The 20,130-nt window shown below is 39.0% G+C and overlaps 1 protein-coding gene across 1 annotated transcript; it reads right to left on the reverse strand.

The window, feature by feature from the left end:
- Positions 1–7,216: 7,216 nt before the first annotated feature.
- LOC121953587 lies at positions 7,217–15,825 on the reverse strand. The gene is made up of 5 exons (XM_042500752.1): positions 15,768–15,825; positions 10,464–11,093; positions 8,929–9,259; positions 8,624–8,799; positions 7,217–7,442 (listed from the first exon to the last, which is right to left on the reverse strand). Coding segments are annotated over exons 1-5 (1,365 nt in total). The 5' UTR covers positions 15,770–15,825.
- Between the last annotated feature and the right edge of the window lie 4,305 nt (positions 15,826–20,130).

Raw genomic sequence — 20,130 nt, forward strand, 5'->3', positions numbered from 1 at the left:
CAGGGACTGGCTGAAGTTACATTACTTCTTATGATTGCAAAATCCAAGAGGGACTGAAATCTGATGCTCAGCTCCAGGGGTGCACCGTCTGGAGAGGCATCCCAAACAAGTGTTTTGGGTTTCAAAAGTTTCTGTATTGGGTTTATATGTTTGAGATGTAAATGGTAATCTGTTTATGAGAAACCCAAATACCGTCTTTGCCGGGCGCAAACTTCTTATCTCCACATTTCCTTTTTTATTCATAAATTAATTCTATTGGTCCCCCTCTACATCTTACAAAAAATCAAAAATGCACACATCGTAAAAAAGTTGAAGAAGTTGCTGGAACCACATTAAAGTGCAAACACTGAACAGAGGAAGGTGCGCACGTGTGTGCCCTTTTCAATGTCCCCCTCTACACCTTTCATTGGGTTTTACCATTAATTAAAAAAACTTGTGACCACTGGATCCTTTTAAAAACACAGCATTTTTTCTAACTGTGCTCATGTTAACACCATATCCCGAATATGATCATAAACAGAAGAAGCCTCATAAACTGGTTATTAATGTCCATGAAACTGCAAACAATGAAGTGAGCATACCTTTCTCGGGATCAGAAACCAAAGGGGCGGAAGAGAAACGACAGCAAGGAGTGTTGGGGGGCCTTGGTGGACTTCTTTGTCCCCCAGAGTCGAGGGCCGCCACTGCTCAGCTCTGTGACTTGATCTAATGGAAAAACATGAGGCACAAGAGGATCCAAGATTTTTTTTTTTGACTTCATGTGCACAGTTTTTCCAAGACTGGCACATATTACATAAGCCAGAAAGCAAAGGATAAAGTTTACTTTACCAACCTTAATGTGTTATTTAGACCATCCTAAATATAACCTTGTAAAATATCTCATCATTTCAGCTTGAGCAGTCTCTTTATAGAGTTTTATTATGTAAATAATGCCTGTTATCTCCAGGGTCACAGCCCTTGATTAGATTAAAACAAACACACACACACACACACACACACACACACACACATATACACACACACACACACACACACACATCCTCACCAGCAGATGCTTCCTAACTGTACCAGGTCATTTCCTTGACAATGCTGTTGTCAGCTGAAAGACTGTTGTTTGGTTCCTCGGGGGGCTGGGACAATAACATCTCCAGCGTTGCCTGGAAACAACGTCGCAGCAAACCATGAAACTGCACAGGGACGGAAAGACTCCAGAATAGCTCTGCCAGAGGAGGAGGAGGGGTCTTCATCCCCTTTTCCTGCTGCCTGACGCTTCGACTGTAATAGCTCGTTTTTTCCTCTTGTTGTGGAAAAATGTTGAGTTTGAACAGAGAAAGGGAAAAAAAAATCAGATCATTTACTCATATAAAATAGCAATACCGCATGTAAAAATACACTGTTAAAAGTAAAACATTGCATGAGTAAAAGTGTTTAAGTAGTATTAATTAAATGCAGTGTACATTTGCTCAAGTACTGCACTTAAGTGCAATTTTTAGGCACTTGTACTTTACTTGAGCATTTTAATCTCATGTCACTTGCAGTTATCTTAAGATCACCAGTTAGTTATTTTATTATCTCAAGAAAAAAAGCTTTGTTATGAGTTAATTATTTTGTTATATCGTGATAGTTGAGAAAATGAGCTTTGTTATTGAGATGAAAGGTTAAATAATAATTATTTCATTATGGAGAATAAAAAAACATTGCTATCTTATGATAAAACAAAAGGTTGCTTTTTTTTCTCAAGAAAACAAGATTTGATATTTTAAGATACATTTTTTTGTGACACAACAGCGTTCTTATGGAAGACGAGAACAGTAGTGCCTCTAATTATTAGATTATTACATTTTTTTAATGTCGTTATTTTGAGTTCACAAGTTAATTATTTTGTTATCTTGAGGAAAAAAGGATTAGTTTTGTCTAGATAACAAGTGGATTATCATGGGTTATTTTATTATCTCAATTTTCTCATGTTAAATTAATTATGATAGTTAATTCTTTCCTTATCTTGAGAAAAAAAAACCTTGTTACTGAGATTAGTTTAATAATTATTATTTATTTTATTATTTAATCTAAACAAAACAAGCTTTGTTATTGAGACAATGAGTTAGTTATTTTAATAAAAAAAAAAAAGCTTTCTTATCTGTGTTAACAACGAAGCCAACCAGTTATCACTTGTAAGACTTTGTTTTATTACATAATCCTGGGATATCAAGCTTTGTTATCTGAAGATAATTTGTTAATTTAAACACAGGTTTTTTGTTATTAAGTTACTCATTAAACTGTATTTATCCAAGATCAGGAGTGTTATGACATTAAATAATTAACTTGTTATCTTTGGGTTTTCTCACGACAGATTGATTACCTCATTATCACACGATAACAAAACTTGTTTACTTAAGATAAAATAAGTAACTTATTTGTCAGAGATCAGTTGTGCCAGCATGCATGATGGCGTCATGATGATGGTGACATATGTAGCAACTGATTTAAAAATTGTCAGATCAAGCAGTACCATTGACTATTATCATTGATTGTATCTGATGGTAATGAAGCGGTGACGCAGCGTTCAAATGTGTGCACAGAGCCTCTGTCATACTGTTGGGTATTGTAATATATAACAACACACCATGTTACAAACTCATGTTTCTATATGAAGTCTTATTTGTAAAGCAATAGCTGTCAAAGTAAATGGAGTAAAAAGTGCAGTATTTCCTTATGAAAACAATTGGAGCAGTGGTATTTAGTGCCATGACGTGGAAAAATTGAAGTCCAAGTACTTAAGTGCTTGAGTCAAACGCAATATTTGCAAACGTATGGTCCCTAAGACATCTGATACGACACCCATGTGTTTTTAGAGACCTGGTCCTGCAAAACCAAATGACTGAAGGATTCCACTCCCGGAAAACTTACCTTGCTGTCTGAAATGTTTAATTTACTATGTAAAACAAACACACGCAAAGAAAAAAGGAGTAATGGATTATAATGGGTGTTTCTAGAAGTAGGCAAGTCCATACAGAAATAAAAATTTCAGTATTTACAGTGATGTGACTTTTATCCTACTTTGATTCTGGCTCCTCTGTTTCTTCCTGGTGTATCCTTTCACATAATACATTAGTGAGAAAACAGTTTCCTCTTTCATTGTGTTGTTTTATCTAATGTGCAAAGTCAATGTTGTGTGTTTGAGATTAATGTTTAATGAAAAAGCCACGGAAAGAAAATGACGGCTTAATAGTTAAACCACATACATACATCACATGCAAATCATGTCTTTTGTTTGCATAATGTTCCCATTAAAGTCTGAAGTAGAGCAGCAGCCTGTTGCACCAGCTGTGTCTAAGTTCAAACTTAAACATGTTGTAAAGTAAATTATAATATAAGTTGTAATTTATGCATAAATAAAATAAAAGCAGCTGCACCACAGAGACAAGTTACAACATCAAGTAACAAATAAGTAGTAACACACGCTCCCGGGTGGCTGTGTAGAGGCTACACTGTACGATTGATTGAGAAAGAAAAGAGGAAACCAAAAATTCGAACATATTAGTAGTATTAATCATTTGAATCATCGACAACCAGTCGGGAGCAATTTATTAGTCTATGATCAGTCTACGCTCCCTCTGTACGACACCCAACAAAACTGAAATTCAGTCCCACTCAAATATTTCTGGGAAACACAGTGAACGATCGGAAAAAACAGCTGGGTTCTTTAGCTCAGACACTGCTGGTAGACTCAAACTAACTGTGGAGAGTGCGTATTTTCTGAGAAAATGGGCTTTGGAGCATGGGCGTTTAGTTTTGGGATAGCAGGTTTCCAATCAGTGGGACATTTTCGGACAAATGGAGCCTTGAAATTTTCAGAATAATGGCGTGGCACATGCACAATAGAAGCTTACAGTGCACTTACAAGCAGGAAGGAGGGGCCAAGGTTGAATGATGTGTTTACCAATGGCAAAAGACACTTCCTGCATAGTATCCCTTTAAAAATAAATTAATAAATGCATTAACACAAATCCACAGGGTAACAGCAAGAGAAAAGAAAACCTGCTGCAGAAGTAGAAGTAGTCATTCTCTCAGTTTGTCAGTAGTTTAGGCAGTTGAGATGCATGTGTGACTCAGTCACCTGGTGAACTCAACCCTGAGCTTGTTCTGAGTTCATCTTTGTTCACGGCTGCATTTTTAATAGGTGTCTCGACACCCCGAGGACACTGTCAGCCCAAACACCCTGATGAGACACACGACAACAAAGGTTGGTGACTAAACAAAGACAAAACAAGATATTGCTCCACAAAAATGGCAAATCTTCTGAGAGGAACGGCGCTGAAAGCAAGATGTGAACTGCACCACAACAAAAAACGTGTTTTCATGTGATAGAATAATTCATAAGCTACTATGATTACAAAGACATTCTGCACGTAGTAGCTTTAATGTGTACAACAAGTTTGAGGTCATTTAAATGTTGTTTTGTTATAATAATATGGGTTTTGAAGTATTTATGTATTTAGTTATTTATTTTCTGTAGTTCCAGGTCAGAGGCAGCAGCAAGCTGCAGAATAAAAGGCTGCCAGTCTGGTCAACAGTATATTTTGACCAGAATCACGGTAACTAAAAAAAAAACACCTGTTGCCTCAAACCTCTGTACTGAAACCACAGCCACACATCAGTCATCTTAGATTGACACGCAGCCCGAGAAAAGAATGTTTTTCTATTTGTGTGTTCGATCGCTTCAGGAGTATTGTTGATTTTTTTTTGGTAAGTCATGCTTGCAATGTGGCTCTCAACAATATGGTCCCATATCAAAACCCCATTTTGGTACAAACTGAAATATCTCAACATCTTTTCAGTTATGTTTAAACATATTTTGTCCCAAGATGATGTATCCTTATGACTTTGGTGATCTTGTGACTTTTCCTTAAGCGCCCGCAGTAGGAACAGATTTTTCACTTATCGTGGTTTCTTTAAATAGCAGGAAAATATTGCAGCATTCTGCCTTCAGACCAGGTTTTTGTTGGTCAATGGCAGCGTCCCTTTCTGCTGCCTCGAAATACTAATATACCAACAATGCGCCTGACCACACCTCAATTTTAAACCTACACGCCCTTGAGCACACAGGTGGGTGCAGGTGCATTTGCTAAGTAAACAGCATGGACAAAGTTTTCACTTGTTGTTGTTTTCAGTCCCAACAACTAATATGTGAACAGCAACCTAACATTTGTAACTGTTCAGTCATTCATGTCCCTGAGGGATGTTTTGTATAAACTTTGATGATCCTGACTTCCACCGCGTTACAATTTCAAGTATAATCTCACAGACCTGCTGACATGGCTGTGGACTCTTAGGCCAGGTTATCACTGGGTGTGGAAGTTTCCTGATTTGTTAAATGTTGGGCAGCCGCCCGTGAACAGTGACCTGGCCTTTCACACTAAAAAAGCAAGCATCTGCTTGTTTCTAATCACACAGAGAGCTCTTTCCCCGTCTCTCTGTCCCTACTTGCACGTGTGTCTTTGTCTGTGGGTCTGTATGTCTGAGTGTGCATGTGTCTCTGTGTGCCTGTCTGTTTCTGCGTGTCTGCTTGTCTCTCTTGCTCTGTTTAGACACAACTAACAAGCATTGTGGAAGCACTGGATGTAAATTTTATCATTTATGATGATGAGATCATTCATATCATATCTAATATAGAACTTTATATTGTTCATAACTGAGTATTTGATGTGTTTTCCTGCCAGATTCCCTTGCAGCTCGCAGAAAGAAAAATAGACCAAACGCAAAACTATCGCTGTAGATCGTCGGCATGCTGTGAACCTCGGAGCTGCGGCACGTCCAGAGTAAATGGTCTGATTGCTCAACATAGGCACTGAAAGGAAGCTACCGGCAATCAATGGAAAATCAGCACGCTTTGCAGTCTTTCCACATCCAGCGTGAACCAGGCCTTACGGCCCTATTTAAACGATTTATAGCATATGGTCATAAGTGCAATTGCATTTTGGTGTGTCCAATTCCACTTTTGCTAGTTAAACTGTGCATAATCTCGGCGCGAGGTGAGGTGCAAGGGACAAAGACATTTGCAGTCCCTTAATAAATTATAGGTGTGTTTTGGGCTTGACATATAGTTAACCAATCAGTGTCATCCCCCATTCCCTTTAAAAGCCAGGTGCACCTGCACCTGGTGCACTGCTATTTGCATGGCTGATTCACTAAATGTAAGAAGCCAGCAGTTTCCTACTGAGAGTAATGCAGCAAGAGCAGTGATGTTACTGCAACAAATATTATGGGACATTTAAGCTGCAAAACTAGAAAGTGCTGTTTTAAACTTGGCAGAGGAAACAGAACTAAACTTTCAACTTCTGAAATAATTAATGAGCGCTGCTCCTCGTGTGTAAATGCTCACAGCATCTGTCCTATTGGGGAGTGGACAGCAGCTCTGCTCTGCTCACATTTTCAAGATTGTAATTAACATTTTCCTAATTAATGATGCAATATTTCACCCACCTGCAACCTATCCATGCATTCCTGTGTGTGTATCAAGCAGAGTGTACGCATGTTGTCAACCCGTCTATGTAGCCGGATCTTACTACCTGAATAATGCGGCCTTTAATTAGCAGTAAACAGGATCATTCTAACTTTAGAGTAAGTTGGTGTTGATCAATGTGAAATAGCTTTCTGCTGCCTCAAAATAGTAAACCTCTCACACTGCACCTGACCACACCTCATCTAGGCGCACACTTGCTAATTAAACATCATGAAAATGACAACTGTGTCAAACTGTAACTAGTGGCGAGAGTTGTGTGGCATGCTGCTTTGTAAGACAGGGCCCTGAAGAGGTTAAATGTAGAACGCTTTTCTACTTTGACCTCTACATGAGGAAAATGTTAGATGAGGAGTGCATGTCAGAGAGGGTGTGGAGGTGTGATATCATTAGTTAAATCAGTTACAGTCACAGCACACAGTGTATCTACAGTTCTCTGACAGAACATCTTTAAAACTACCAGCATTCAATTCAGTGTAGTTCTCAGGATCAGCACCAGCATTATGGCAGTAGTAATTGCTTAAGGCAGGGAGTATGATGGCCCTTTACAGCAAAATAAGGCATAATCTCAGAAAACAGTGGGAGTGACTCTCAAATTAAACCAGGATGTTATGAAACGACCTGCTGGCGAATGTCACATTCAACCTGTTCAGCATGTGTTTCCACCTGAGTGTCTTTTCATCCCGACCGTCAGCTCTACCCGTCTGAGCTCAGCAGCCCCGCTCTCCTCAGTACTCTGTCTACGTTGGGAATTAGTTTTTCTTGGAAGTCCCACAGTCTTTTGTCCTCATGGAGCTCATCCAGTGTTAACGATCCTCGCAGCGACTCACGGACCTGAATGATCCGACAAACCTCCAGTGGAACTTTGAATTGTTGTCCATAACTCCTGAGCACTTCATGCACTGAAGTGCGCTCTACCAACCTGTGATTCAAACAAGTAAATTATAATTAGTTGATTGAGTGTGTTTGAACTGGCCCTGTGCTCACAGTTTTAGAATACCCAGGAGCTGTGACATTTCTTTGGATGGTTTCTATTTAGTGATGCTGAAGCAATTCTTTTTAATCTAACCAGTAATATTTTGAGCTGGTGTTTTAAGGTTTTTTTGTACTTTGCGGAAATGGTCCTTTCAGCCTTATTGTTCAGCTCCAATGGATAACTGTCACCATTGAGCCTTTGAACAATGTTTCATATCAATTCAGTTCAGTTCAGTTCAGAGTTTTTATTGTACCTCAAGGTAAATTTGATCTGCAGTTGGACGTACAAAACAATAAATACAATCAACAATAAATATGCACAAAGAGCATCATAACAGCACAAAACCAAACTTGATTAAAAGCAATCCTGATCTACAGTAAAAGTATCAGTGAAAGTCATTTAAAGTGTCAATAAACAGGAGTGAGCTCGGTCGTACATGATACAAAATGCAGTAATGTGTAGATCTAACTCAGACAAAGTAAAGTAAGCAAAATAAGCAATGAAATTTAAAAAAATCATAATCTATAGTTGATATTTGTTACCTAATGATTTAATCTTGCAGAACAGTTGTATTAAAGCTTTATCCCATTAAAGGTTGTTCTGTTGTACTGAATATCAGCACTGCTTTGATATGGTCGTAAACACTAGGTCCAGTGCCTAATAATAAGGAACAGGCTAACAAAATGTCAATCACAAATGCCATCTACTTTTTTTTTTAAGAAGACATTTTAGGTGATTTTCCAACACCACTAATTGATGGCCGACTCCAATAACTGCATAGGCCAAAAACCATGGCAACAAGTGTGTCCCCGCTATGTGCATCACTTTTTAGTCTCCCCTGTACTCACTTTATATTGTGTTGTGAGCTTTTTGCAGGACCTTTCTAAATGCTGTGCATGAGTCGTCACATTGATGTTTTTCCTGTCCTGAAGTTGATATATTTGTGTGTCGACAAATAGATGTTTTGTATGTTGTCAGGTTGGTAAATGTTTAAGAAATGCTGCATGTGTTGTCAATTTGCAGTGTGTTGATCTCTTAGGGCCACTGTACAAATGTATTGTCTATCCAACCTTAGCAATGAGTGTGTTCTGAATTTGTAACTTTGCAGTCTGACAAGTTCACCCTACCTTGGCTGAACTATCATCTTGTATGGATGGTATATGTTTCTGTCGGGTTCCTCCTTGTAGATGTGCTCCAGAATATTAACTCCCGGGACCCCATTCCACTGAGGTAGGTGAAATCTTCCACTTGGCTCAAAATGCTTCTTGGGAAAGATATGGTTCTCAATAAAAAACACTCCTGTCTACAGAGTGTGATACAGCATTGGAGAAAGAAAAAGAAAACATAAATATCAATTAATGTCAAATATGATCCTAAAGTTTTGATATAGATGCAATATTTGTCTTTTTCAAACATGCCAAAAATAATCTACATTTGGATGCGTCTTTTTGAGTGTGTCCATCAGAGACATCAAGTCGTCGTGTTGGTATGGCATTATAATCTCATCGATGTCATTCAGTAGGACGTAGCGTGAGCGGGCCATCGATCTGTAAATGCACTCGTTAAGCGTGGTCAGCTGGCCAAAGTAGTGCACGTCCCCGCCGCTCTTTGAGAAGAGCCAGCCACGAGAAGGATTCAGATGTTGGTCGATGGGCCAAGGAACTATCTCAACGAAGCCCTCCTTGCTGTAGCTCTGCAGCAGGCGCTCGAGGTCTGGACCACAGCTGGTGTTATAAATCACCACCCTGTCCACACCCAGCAACCTAGTGTCAAATCGTAATAAAAGTTATATCAGGACACTTTTCATATAGAGCAGGTCTTGACTATACTCTTTTACTTTACCGAGACCCAATAATTCAAAGAAATATCCACAAAGAGAAAGCACACCTTGAGGCAGTGACAAGGAAAAAACTTCCTTTTAACAGACAGAAACCCCTCAAGCAGATCCAGACACTATGGTGGGTGGACATCTGCCTCTACTAGCTGGATTAAAACAAAAACAGACAAGAATGTCTGTTTCCACAAATATTGTTGGTTAATGATTTCTGAATGTACTTTTTTAGTGCTGTAGGCACCACAAACAATATTTAGTTTTACTAATGTAGGATCTGAGATAGCCATCCTTGTCACTTAAGTCTTAGAGGTTAGTTAATATGACGGTCACACAGCTCACTATATCAGACTCGCGCAATTGGTTGAATTAAAGTAGCATGTCCAGTGAATTTTGCCATCGATAGCCTGACACCTTTCAACCACCTTTTTAACTAAATGGTTGATTTTTCTGGGGAAAAGAAGGTGCAAAATGACTTGAAATAATCTGGCCCTCCATTGCACCACCTGAGTCGGGTAGGAGGGAACTAGCTGCGCTGCTCATTCAAGATTACCATCGCTGTCCCAGTGGTGGCACAGTGTTGCCACCAAAACATGATGCCCACCCTACGGTCTTTCTCCTAGGCCCCTCTGGCTAGTAAGCGGCTCCGTTTTGAACCACAACACCCTTTTTAGCACTGCTAACTATGCTAGCACCACTAGCTGTACTGACTGCCAAAGGTACTAACATTAATAGCACAGTTAAGGATGCTAAAGGGATTTTGCACCTAGCAATTGAGTCACTCACTTAATAGGGAGGATGCAGTTCAGAAAACTGAAGAGTAGCAAAATCAGTCTGTAGAAAGACATGCATATCTGGTTATAAATATTCTCTGAATAGCTGTTAACTGCTGATATCCGTAATTAGAACTTATCATGTGTTGGTTCAAATTAATTCAAACCTGATTTCTTGAAACATGACAGCACTACTTAGCAGCAACAGTAACACCTGTGTAATGTGATGCAATCCAGTGGAACTGCAATGGTGCCTTTGTAAAGGTTAAAGTATTCTTCTTTTTTTTTTTAAATAGTGTCAGAGGAAAGGTGAAGTCAGCTCATTTTTGACATTTTTGTCTGTGGTGTTGTTGCTGTGCTGACCTGTACATCTCCAGGGTCTGTGCAAACTGAAGCACATTGTTGTAGTCTCCAAACAGGCTGGACACACAGACAGTGAAGTTAAACTGCAACTTTCTCTCATTCCTTCCATTGATCTTCTGGTTTCTGATGGGAAGCCAAGTCTGGTTAACTTTCTTCGCTCTGTCTGGCTGAGTCAGGAGACTGACATGTGTAGTGCTGCAGTTGTAAGGAATCTTACACATGACATCTGTAGTGATGAAGGGAAAACCAAAGTTGTCTGTGTGTTGTGAAATTGTTGCTGGAGTTGAATTTGATAATGAGCCTGCACAGCAGAAAAGACAGTAAAGGGGTTGGACAGAGTCGCTCCTAAATATGCCAATGATGCGTATATCCAAGTCTTTCACTCTCTGATCCATGTAGGCTGACACCAGTAAGTGCGTGGTATTTTTGAGGGGGGTGATGGTCTGCTCAGAGATCTGCAAAGGGCAACTGTTCGCAGCCTTACGTGGTTTTGGGATAGCCCTGTACATCGTAGTTGTTCTCACAGTGATACAGAAGATGAAGATGATGGTGGCAATGAAGAGGAGGAAAAACTTCCTTTTGAATACTTTTGCTTTGTCCATCCAGCCACAGATGGCACAGAGACCCAACCTGAAGCAAAACAGCTAGAGATTATACATTTGAAGAACAAAGCAAACACACAGGTTGCAAAATCTGGGTTGTGTCATTACTGCAACATCCTTAACAACTGTGAATGTGATCAGTGCAGAGAGATGTGCAACTCCAAATGCACCTATGTCAAAGTTTTAATCTTCTATTTGTTTGTGCTTTTTCACCAGCACTTTCATAATGTAATGCAATCCAATAAACCAATATTACAATAAATACTTCTCTTGTGAAGCTCACATTGCTCCGTTTTTGTTGCCTGAGTGGTGTTGATTCAAAAGTCATTTTCTAATCTGCAGACATGTTTTCTGCATTTTTATGGAACATTGTTTTTACAACCCATGTATCATGTAGCAGATATGTTGAAACTTTATATTTTAAACAATGCTGTAGTTAACATGGCTATGTTTAGGCACATAAACGTCATAATCGGATCATGTTTTGGCTTTAAATACCCATGTTTGGTAGCTTAAAACCTGCTGCTGGAAAGGTGGCCAACCATCACCAGAAAACCCCCACATATGGTGACAAAAAAGTGAATGGAAACGCGGTAGCAGGTTACTAAAAACACCCATGTGTGATGGCAGAAGCTCTACTGAAAACGCAGCAGGATATATGGCCACCAGTCACTAAAAAACACCCATGTTTGGTGACTCAAAAGCTGATGGAAACACCCACATGGGATGGCACAAACACCACTGAAAATGCAGTTGGAAACATGGCCACTGGGTGCTAAAAACACCAACATATGATGGCACAAACACTGCTGGAAATATGGCCAGATACAGCCAGCGCTCACTAAAAAATCCCAACATTTTAAAGTATTTCTCATACTTCTTAAGTTCAGCTCCTGAGAAACAGCCTTCCTCCTGTCTCAGCCAAATCCTAATTTAAGATCTTAAAACACTCCTTTTCTTTCACTGCACTGATCTTGAATTCTCTCAAAAATAATTAGCTCTTGAGATAAAAGTAAGATCCAAAAGAAAACTTAAACAAGTCTCAAGTCTCTCTATTCTATCTTTCCTAAGAGTCCAGAAACCTCTGAGATGCCTATGAGCACAGCAAAAGAACTGCTGCCGATTTATTTTTTCACTCCTTAATTCACCTAAGAGGGGGGTTTAGGAGAAACAGGTCAGAATTTAGTAATATCCCAGTAAGAATCGGATTTATGTTTTGAAGACAAAGACTAGACAACTGTGAGCAGCAAAATAATCCCCTGGGCACTGCTGCTGTGAGGGCTGGCACTAGCTGCTAGAGGGGTAATAGCTTGTTGTGGTCACATATATATATATATATTGTCATGGGGAGTGCAATTGGTAAAAGCCTTTTTTGTTTATCATATCTTATGTTACTTCAATTTAGCTATGTGGGCAAACAGGATGTGCCATCAAAAAGAGTGCAAACACGGAGTCCCAATACAGCCATGCTAAGTTCCTGGTGGGACTGAAACTGAATCTGCAGTAAATATTGCAAAACAGACAACTGTTTGACTTGAATACAATATGGCTTTGTTAAAAAACCTGCACAGGTGTTTTCACTTATCCTGGCCGATTAGACCTCTCAAGTTAATCAGACACATATGCACACTCCAACAGCCTTTGGAAAGGAGCTCCAATTAACCACAATAAGTGAAATCACCTGTGTGGGCGTACTATGGTATGCAGGGCCTGTTATCCCGTGGCAGCCGCACTGTGTTTATGAGAGATGGTGCCCGTTTTAATATCAGTGATTTAAAACAGTTTTCAAAAGTGGTCCCAGTCAGATGCCAAGAAGTTCAACGTGGTCACTAGGCAGACAGCCTTTTTGATGACCCTAAATTGAGACTATTATTATTGTAACATATTTTATCTTCTTTTTTGTGCCTAAAGCCTTACTGTAAAGTTTCTTTTTTACTCTACAGTCATTTATTGCTGCCAAATCCATCCACCTGTTTTCTAAAGATCTTATCCTGCCGAGCTCTGCGCACATTTGGAGCCTTTCCCAGACATCATGGGGAGGCAACGGTGCAGCTTTGAAGGATGACAGGCTGTTACTGGGCACACAGAAAAGGCATGGCAAACACATTCACACATAAATTCTAGCTATTACAAATTAGCTTAAAAATAACCCTTGCTGTTTGAAAAACATAACTGAAATGTTCACACCCAAAAATGCGACACAATGGGATAGGGTGTGGAGGTTGGTTCTACGATCCTTAAGGTTTCTGTTATGGCTGCTGGTTTTAATTATTTCAACATTCTCTGAGAAATCATGTTTTGTCCTTCAGTTTTGCATGGCTGCAAAACTTAATCAAAGAACCAAATTGTTTCTGACAAAGTTTTTGTACTGTAACTTATCCAGAGTCGTTTTCTGATATTTTGCATGAGCCTCGTGATAGAAGCAACAAGCCAACTCGCTCGCTGTGAATTCTCTGAACAATGCCCCGCTCTATTGACATATGGGCTCACCCAGACATCGCACAGACTTTCTACTAGGGAGCTGGCAGGTTAAAGTCCATTTAACACCCAGTTCAGCTTTGCATATCCTCCAACTTGGTAACTTTACAGTATTTTTTATCATATTATAGCTCCCTTCTTTTAAGATTTAACTGTGCTGGAGTTTAACTGGTTTAATTTGGTAATGGGAGGTGATGTAATAGCTACCCATATTTTTGTCAAAGCTGAGGTGAAGTCTTAAAATGCTTGAGCAACAACCTGTGACCCCTTTTCACTGGAAGTTTCACTTGCATCATTTCAAAAATCAGCGGTTGCAAACTCCAAAATCTGCTTTGAGAGGAAGTTTCTCCTTCTCATATTGACAAGCAAATAGTGAAATCTGCTTCAAATAGAACTTACTGTTTCTTCCAATTAGGGCTGTAACGATCTGTAGATAAATAGTAATCTCTATACCACAGACACCACAGATTTTGGTATCGGCAGTGTTCTGGGTTGCTGTTTGTAGTCAGATTAGTATTCTGCTCTACTACGACAAAACGCAGTAACAACATATAAGGTTAAAACCCAGTTTTCAAGTCTAACTTTTTGACACAGACTGGCCTCTTGGTGATCCTGTTCTTTTAATTTCAGGTGGGGGTGGGGGGTGAGGGGGGCTACTACAGCCTATCCAAGCTGATATTGGGCAAGAGGCAGGGTGCACCCTGAACTGGTCACCAGACTATCACACAGCTGACACATTGGGATAGACAACCAGTCATGCTCACATTCACACCTACTGGAAATTTAGAGTCACCAATTAACCTGCATGTCCGGGGGAAGCAAAAGATCCCGCAGAAAACCCACGCTGACACATGCTGGAGAACATGCAAACTCCACGCAGAAGGGCCCCAACCGGCTGGCGGCTTAGAACCGGGGGCCCTCTTGCCATGAAATGACTGTTCTAACCACTGTACTACTGTATTAAATTGTAAATTACTATGATTTAACTATAAATGTATTTATACTTGATGTACAGACACTCAGCGTGACAGATGAATTTAATTTCTGTAATCTCTAGACTACACAATTAAAGTAAACTTTATTTAGACAAACAAACTAGTTAAAAAGAATAAGAAATCTGAAACAAATTTGTTTTTGCATTTTGTGTTTTCTCTCTTTCTTCTTCCTAAAATTCCCCAAGGATTATCCAAATTCAAAGGATACCATCTGCCTTTTTTTCTTTATTTGTATTGTTTGTCCTATGACAACTGTTTTTTGGAAGTAAAATAATCATCTTAAATTGTTAAATTACGGTATTACAAGGTATTACAACTCCTGTCTGTTATGCAATTTACCTTTCTTCTTAAGTTACTACACTCTGCCTCTGTAGGGAAGTATTGATCAATCTAGTTTGAGCAGCATGATACAACACTGGAGGCGGGGACGTGTTCATTCATATGAACAAACAGTTGTGTTTGTTGCATTTGTAGAGGATTTTATTTTAAATAACCCACATGATGTGAGAAGCAGTTGGCCCCCATATATTTTGACATGATCTAATCTGGCCCCCATTCAAAAATTCTGAACACGCCTGCATTCAAGTACTGCTTACACTAATACGTTAATAATAATGAAATAATATATCAGTTTAACACTCACAGTAGCCACTCTGCATTATAAATACTTAAACTTTTGATACTTTATGTACACTTTGTTGCTAATAATTTTGCATCACTTTTACATGTAAATTAGTATTTTTATACTGTGGCACTGCTAACCTTTGCTCAAGCAATTGATTTGAATTCTTCTTTCAACGCTGACAGTGGGCTAGTATAAATGCATATGTCTTCATTTCTTCCTAGAGAATTTAAAGATACATTTGAATTGAAACACAAAGGGTTAACTTTATGTAGCCAATACAAACTCCAGTTCAGTGAGACCAAACTTTTTCAGAGCATTCACAACGATTCACTGTGATTGCCTGTTGGCAAAGCTGCAATCTACATGTCATAATATAATGTTGAGCAATACTACAAATGCTGTACAGGCAGTATTATGACAGCGTGTATGACATGAACGCTACGGAATATTAACGGACACATCACAGCGTTTTACCGTTAGTCGAGGGGAGGAGTAGTAAGCTATAGACCCACACTTCTCTAACCAAAGAAATACTCAAAGTACTGCATATATAAACTAGTTCTTATGCGTTTTAATGCTAATATAAAGACCATATTAAACATACATTAACTCACTAAAATCTGAAGTGAAGTCATCCGGTTGTAGGACAGCTTGCAGCTGAAGACCCCCGGACAAAGGTTGAGGTGGGCGGATCAATACCAAAATATCGCAGCGTAGCACAGCTGTAAAGTTTTTGAGGATCGATTCCAGCGTTAAAAGGATCAATACCATAAACGAGAACAGTCTCTCTCTAAGTTGCACTCACTCGTATCTCAAGAGCAAAACTGTCTGAATAAACCATGCTCCGTTGTCGAGGACTCATATGGTGCATGTACTCTCTGCTGCTGCTTTGGTGTCGCGTGCACTCAGAGCACAGATGAGTAACGCACGCGCAACGGCGCGCATCCTGACTAGTTTTATCCAACACATAATCGTAATTATTGCTGAACCAAAACGGATAAAGAAGGAGAATTTGAAGTTGCAAGACAAAGGAAATGAGTTCATATTCTTTCCAGAGTGGCTCAGACAAAAATATCCAGGTATAAAGTAATAAAATTCATATTTTAGTCAAATCTTATCTTTAACATTACTGTTACATATTCAAACTGGAACTGGTCATCATTAGCCGTTTCTTCACTACAGTGGCGCTCAAAGAGGGGATCGGGGGGTCCATAGCCGGCCCCCTGACAAAAATAATTGAGGCCAATGTTATGGTTTTTTTTTTTAAAGACTGTGGTGCATTTATCTAAGCTACCGCAGACATAGTGGTATCATGTCAAACCAGACAACCTAGGGAAAACATTGGAAGCGACCACAATCGCATAGCTTGTTGGGAAGGGGGGCTAAATAATGTTTGTTGCGATAACAACCAATGAAAAAAGATGCTGGAAGCCCCTTTCCTAATGTACAAATAGATTACAATTGGCACTAAGTCTTGGGTCAAATGATTCTGCAGTAGTCGCGGGTATTATCAGCTCAAGCTCTAAATGGCTTCAATGCTTTAATTTTAGCCCCTTTGCCAGCAAACACAATAATGGGCCACCACAAAATACTGTCAGTCTCCATCCAAGCAGCACTCGGACATTATTCAAAATCAGCCCCAAGCTTCAGGTGGGGAGGGTGTATATGCTTTCTACTGTTTACTAACCTGTTTTGTATCTGTGACAGTGAACGCCATACACCAGAGAAAAAATAAAATAAAATAGAAAGGCATACTCGTCTGTTGCAGAGCCGTGTGCATGGCTCTAGTCTACTGGCAATGGGAAAAGAGAAGATGAAGAACCTATCTTTAAAGTGTTTAAAAAAAACTGTACAAGCACTAATTTTGGTGGAAAAATGGTAAAAGAGGCTAAGTAGGCTCCTCACTGCCACATATTAAAACACATCCATGCTAAAGTTGAGATGAGCTTTATAGCGTGTACTAAACAAAAAGACTGACAACTGGAATAACTTAGACCCTTACTTCTACCTTGTGTTTCAAGTACTTGGGACAGACGTAGACATCAAACAGACTGGGGGGAGGGGGGGGGTCTGGCACCATGTACTTCATCGAGACATAGACTCGATGAAGACTAAGACTTTACATGACGGTGTAAAGTGACATGATGGTCAACAGAAAATATCAAAGTCCAACTCACCCTATTTGTCTGAATGCTGACATACCAAAGAGTAGACATGCATGCATGCAATCCCTTAACTCACCACATTAACACTGTTTTTAACTAGCCTATATACTTCAACAGAATTAACGAAATTCAGTTATGGCTTTTGAATTTGATTTTCAGTTCCCCCATCTTTATGATACATTTCTGGGGGTGCTACTGTCTCCTATATGAAAGTGCATGAGCTGCCTCTGGCCATGTATTACTTGGTATTGGATCAAACCAAATTTTGTGTTGCTGCCAACCCTAATAGGGGGTTAGTTTAATGTCTTAGACCCTGTAATTGTGATCAGTGCAGCTACCATTTCACCCTTCTGTCCCTTCTAGCTGCTTTTCTCTCAGTTCCTCCCTCATTGTATTTCTGTTTTAATTCTGCGTTTATTCATCCCATGCCAGGGCGTGACCAATTGCGTGAACAATTTGGTGAAATTGTTCACAGTGAAACAGAAGGCATCAAACACAGAAAATATAACACACAGAGAAAATGTCATGTAGACAGTAAACGTTTAAGGTTTAAATGTTATCAACACTATGTCACCTATACTGCTGATACACACACACACACACACACACACACACACACACACACACAGAGCAAATGACCCTATTAATCAAGCATTAATACTGCATGTCATACAAAGCAACGCACCATTAAAGGCATTATAAGCTCATCAATGTTATGTGATATTAATCTACTTCACTGCATGTTGCTCTTTGCTTGGCAGCCTGAGAACCCACAAGGGCACATGTTTTCAGTTTTCTTTAACAACCACAAGGTGAATCAGTTTAAATATATTCAGAGAAGTTATATGTATACACCTGAGTACAATAAGTGGGTGTCAAAATCTGCAGGCTATATGCAATAAGTAATTTCTAGGGTGATATAGAGAAGGCTACAGTTTTTGTTTGTTTGTTTCCTCTCTGAACTTTTCTTTTTCATTTCATGCATCAATCAGTCACACATAAACTGCAGCCAATTTTGTCTCATAAAGGGTGTAGGTTTGATTTCAGCAGCGTGTGGGGAAACAATGAAGTACGAGTACAACAGAAAAAGTGAACAAATGCACATATGTGTTATTTTTTTAAGTTATACAAATGTGTTTCACTGAAAATAATGAATTAGGATAAGCCTATATTGGTTATCAAAGAACATAAAAGCCACATAAACTGCTGACATTATAATACACTAACCCAACAACCACATATAATTTCCCTGACTGAGATATACGTGTTTGACAGACAAATATTGGCCTGTGAACTGTGATATTTTACATCTGCTGTCAAACAAAGAGCACTGTGTCTTACTGCAGCTTGATGATTAGTTGTGGCATGAAAGAAAAGTTCATTTTTCTGACATTTATCAAAGTTGTTTAGCGCCCAACTATAAATAAGGCTGATTTTGATTTTCATTCAAAACCCAAATTGTTTCTCTCACTTTAACTGTTTCAGTTTATTTAATTCACCAAAAGATCACTGAACTGCGTCCCCTTAACCACCAACTGCTAAAACCGATGCACAGCATAAATTGCCTGTTGCTGATCATAAAAAAAACCCAAATCTGATTAAGTCCTCTAATTCTGCACAAAAAGGGCGTGTTCCACCTGATCCCAAAAGAAGCAGACATTACAGTAAGTAAATTAAGGTGTCAAGATAAAAGACAGATCTGTCATATGTGTCAAAAAATAATGCCAATAAAGCAAAAAGAAAAAATTACAATTACCCTGAGGTTTCTTTTCTTCTTGTCATAAACTAATGCCTGCTAAGACTTTTACTTTGATAGAGTTCTTAAATGAAGAAATTAGAGCCACAGCAAAGCACAGAAAGATTTTATGAGACGTGAAAAGAAAGTAAAAATATAAAAATGGAAGAGTCTAATGTTTAATCTAACAGACTGTAAACCAACACACAAACCAATAAGGGACAGATCATTCCTCATACTGTCTCACCACATCCTGGCGACTAAATCCGAATCTTTGGTACAGTGCTGGATCCTTGATGTTCCCAACTCCGTTGAAACCCTGAGGCCATGCAGTGATAGGATCAGATTTATGAACCTCATCCTTGCTTGGACTCAAGTCACTCAGCAATACACTATTTTATATTGTATTACTCTCTAAATCACTTTGAATTGCCTTGGTGTATGAAATGTGCTTTACAAATAAAGCTGCCTTGCCTTGACACTAAAAACCTTTACAAATCTGCTACTAACATACTTCCCCATGGAACAAAACTAGAAAGGGCTCCAACCCACTTGGCACCACCTTTAATATGGGTGTTGTCGACAGAGAGATTACAGAAAAGTTGTTGCTTAATGTCATTTGGTAGGAGGTGATAACAGAAAAGTACCATGTCCAGTAAAACACTGCTTGATGTGTGATGGTTTTAATTTTAGATAAAAGCAGTTTGTTATGGTATGTATAACCACTTTTTCTTTTCAATTTGACATTTCTACCTATTGATTTTTTTTACTTGCATAACTTATACTCATAAATTCGACCTAATTTCCACGATTTTATTGAAGACGTTTAAAATAAGAAGAGCTATGCTGTGAAACAGCCACATATTATCTAAGACACACCTACAGGCATTTTAAGATAATCAAACTTTAAGCACTTGCTGAGTTTATTCGCTCAATAGACATTCCCACAGGATCACAATACCTATTGACTGAATCACCATAATCTTAAATCTCAGTGTGAAAGTCTTGGTTAATTTACTACAAAAAAAGTCTTCAGCTTTTAGTTTTATTTTTTGTGACAGCAGTGA

Source organism: Plectropomus leopardus, chromosome 14, assembly GCF_008729295.1.
Source record: "Plectropomus leopardus isolate mb chromosome 14, YSFRI_Pleo_2.0, whole genome shotgun sequence".
NCBI classification, from domain to species: domain Eukaryota; kingdom Metazoa; phylum Chordata; class Actinopteri; order Perciformes; family Serranidae; genus Plectropomus; species Plectropomus leopardus.

What these genes read in the sequence shown, in the direction of transcription:
- LOC121953587 (XM_042500752.1), bottom strand. An exon ending in CAGACCCTGGAGATGTACAG is followed by an intron (nt 9,260 to 10,463) that starts GTCAGCACAGCA and finishes ATTTGACACTAG; the next exon opens with GTTGCTGGGTGTGGACAGGG. An exon ending in AAGATGATAGTTCAGCCAAG is followed by an intron (nt 7,443 to 8,623) that starts GTAGGGTGAACT and finishes TTTGAATCACAG; the next exon opens with GTTGGTAGAGCGCACTTCAG.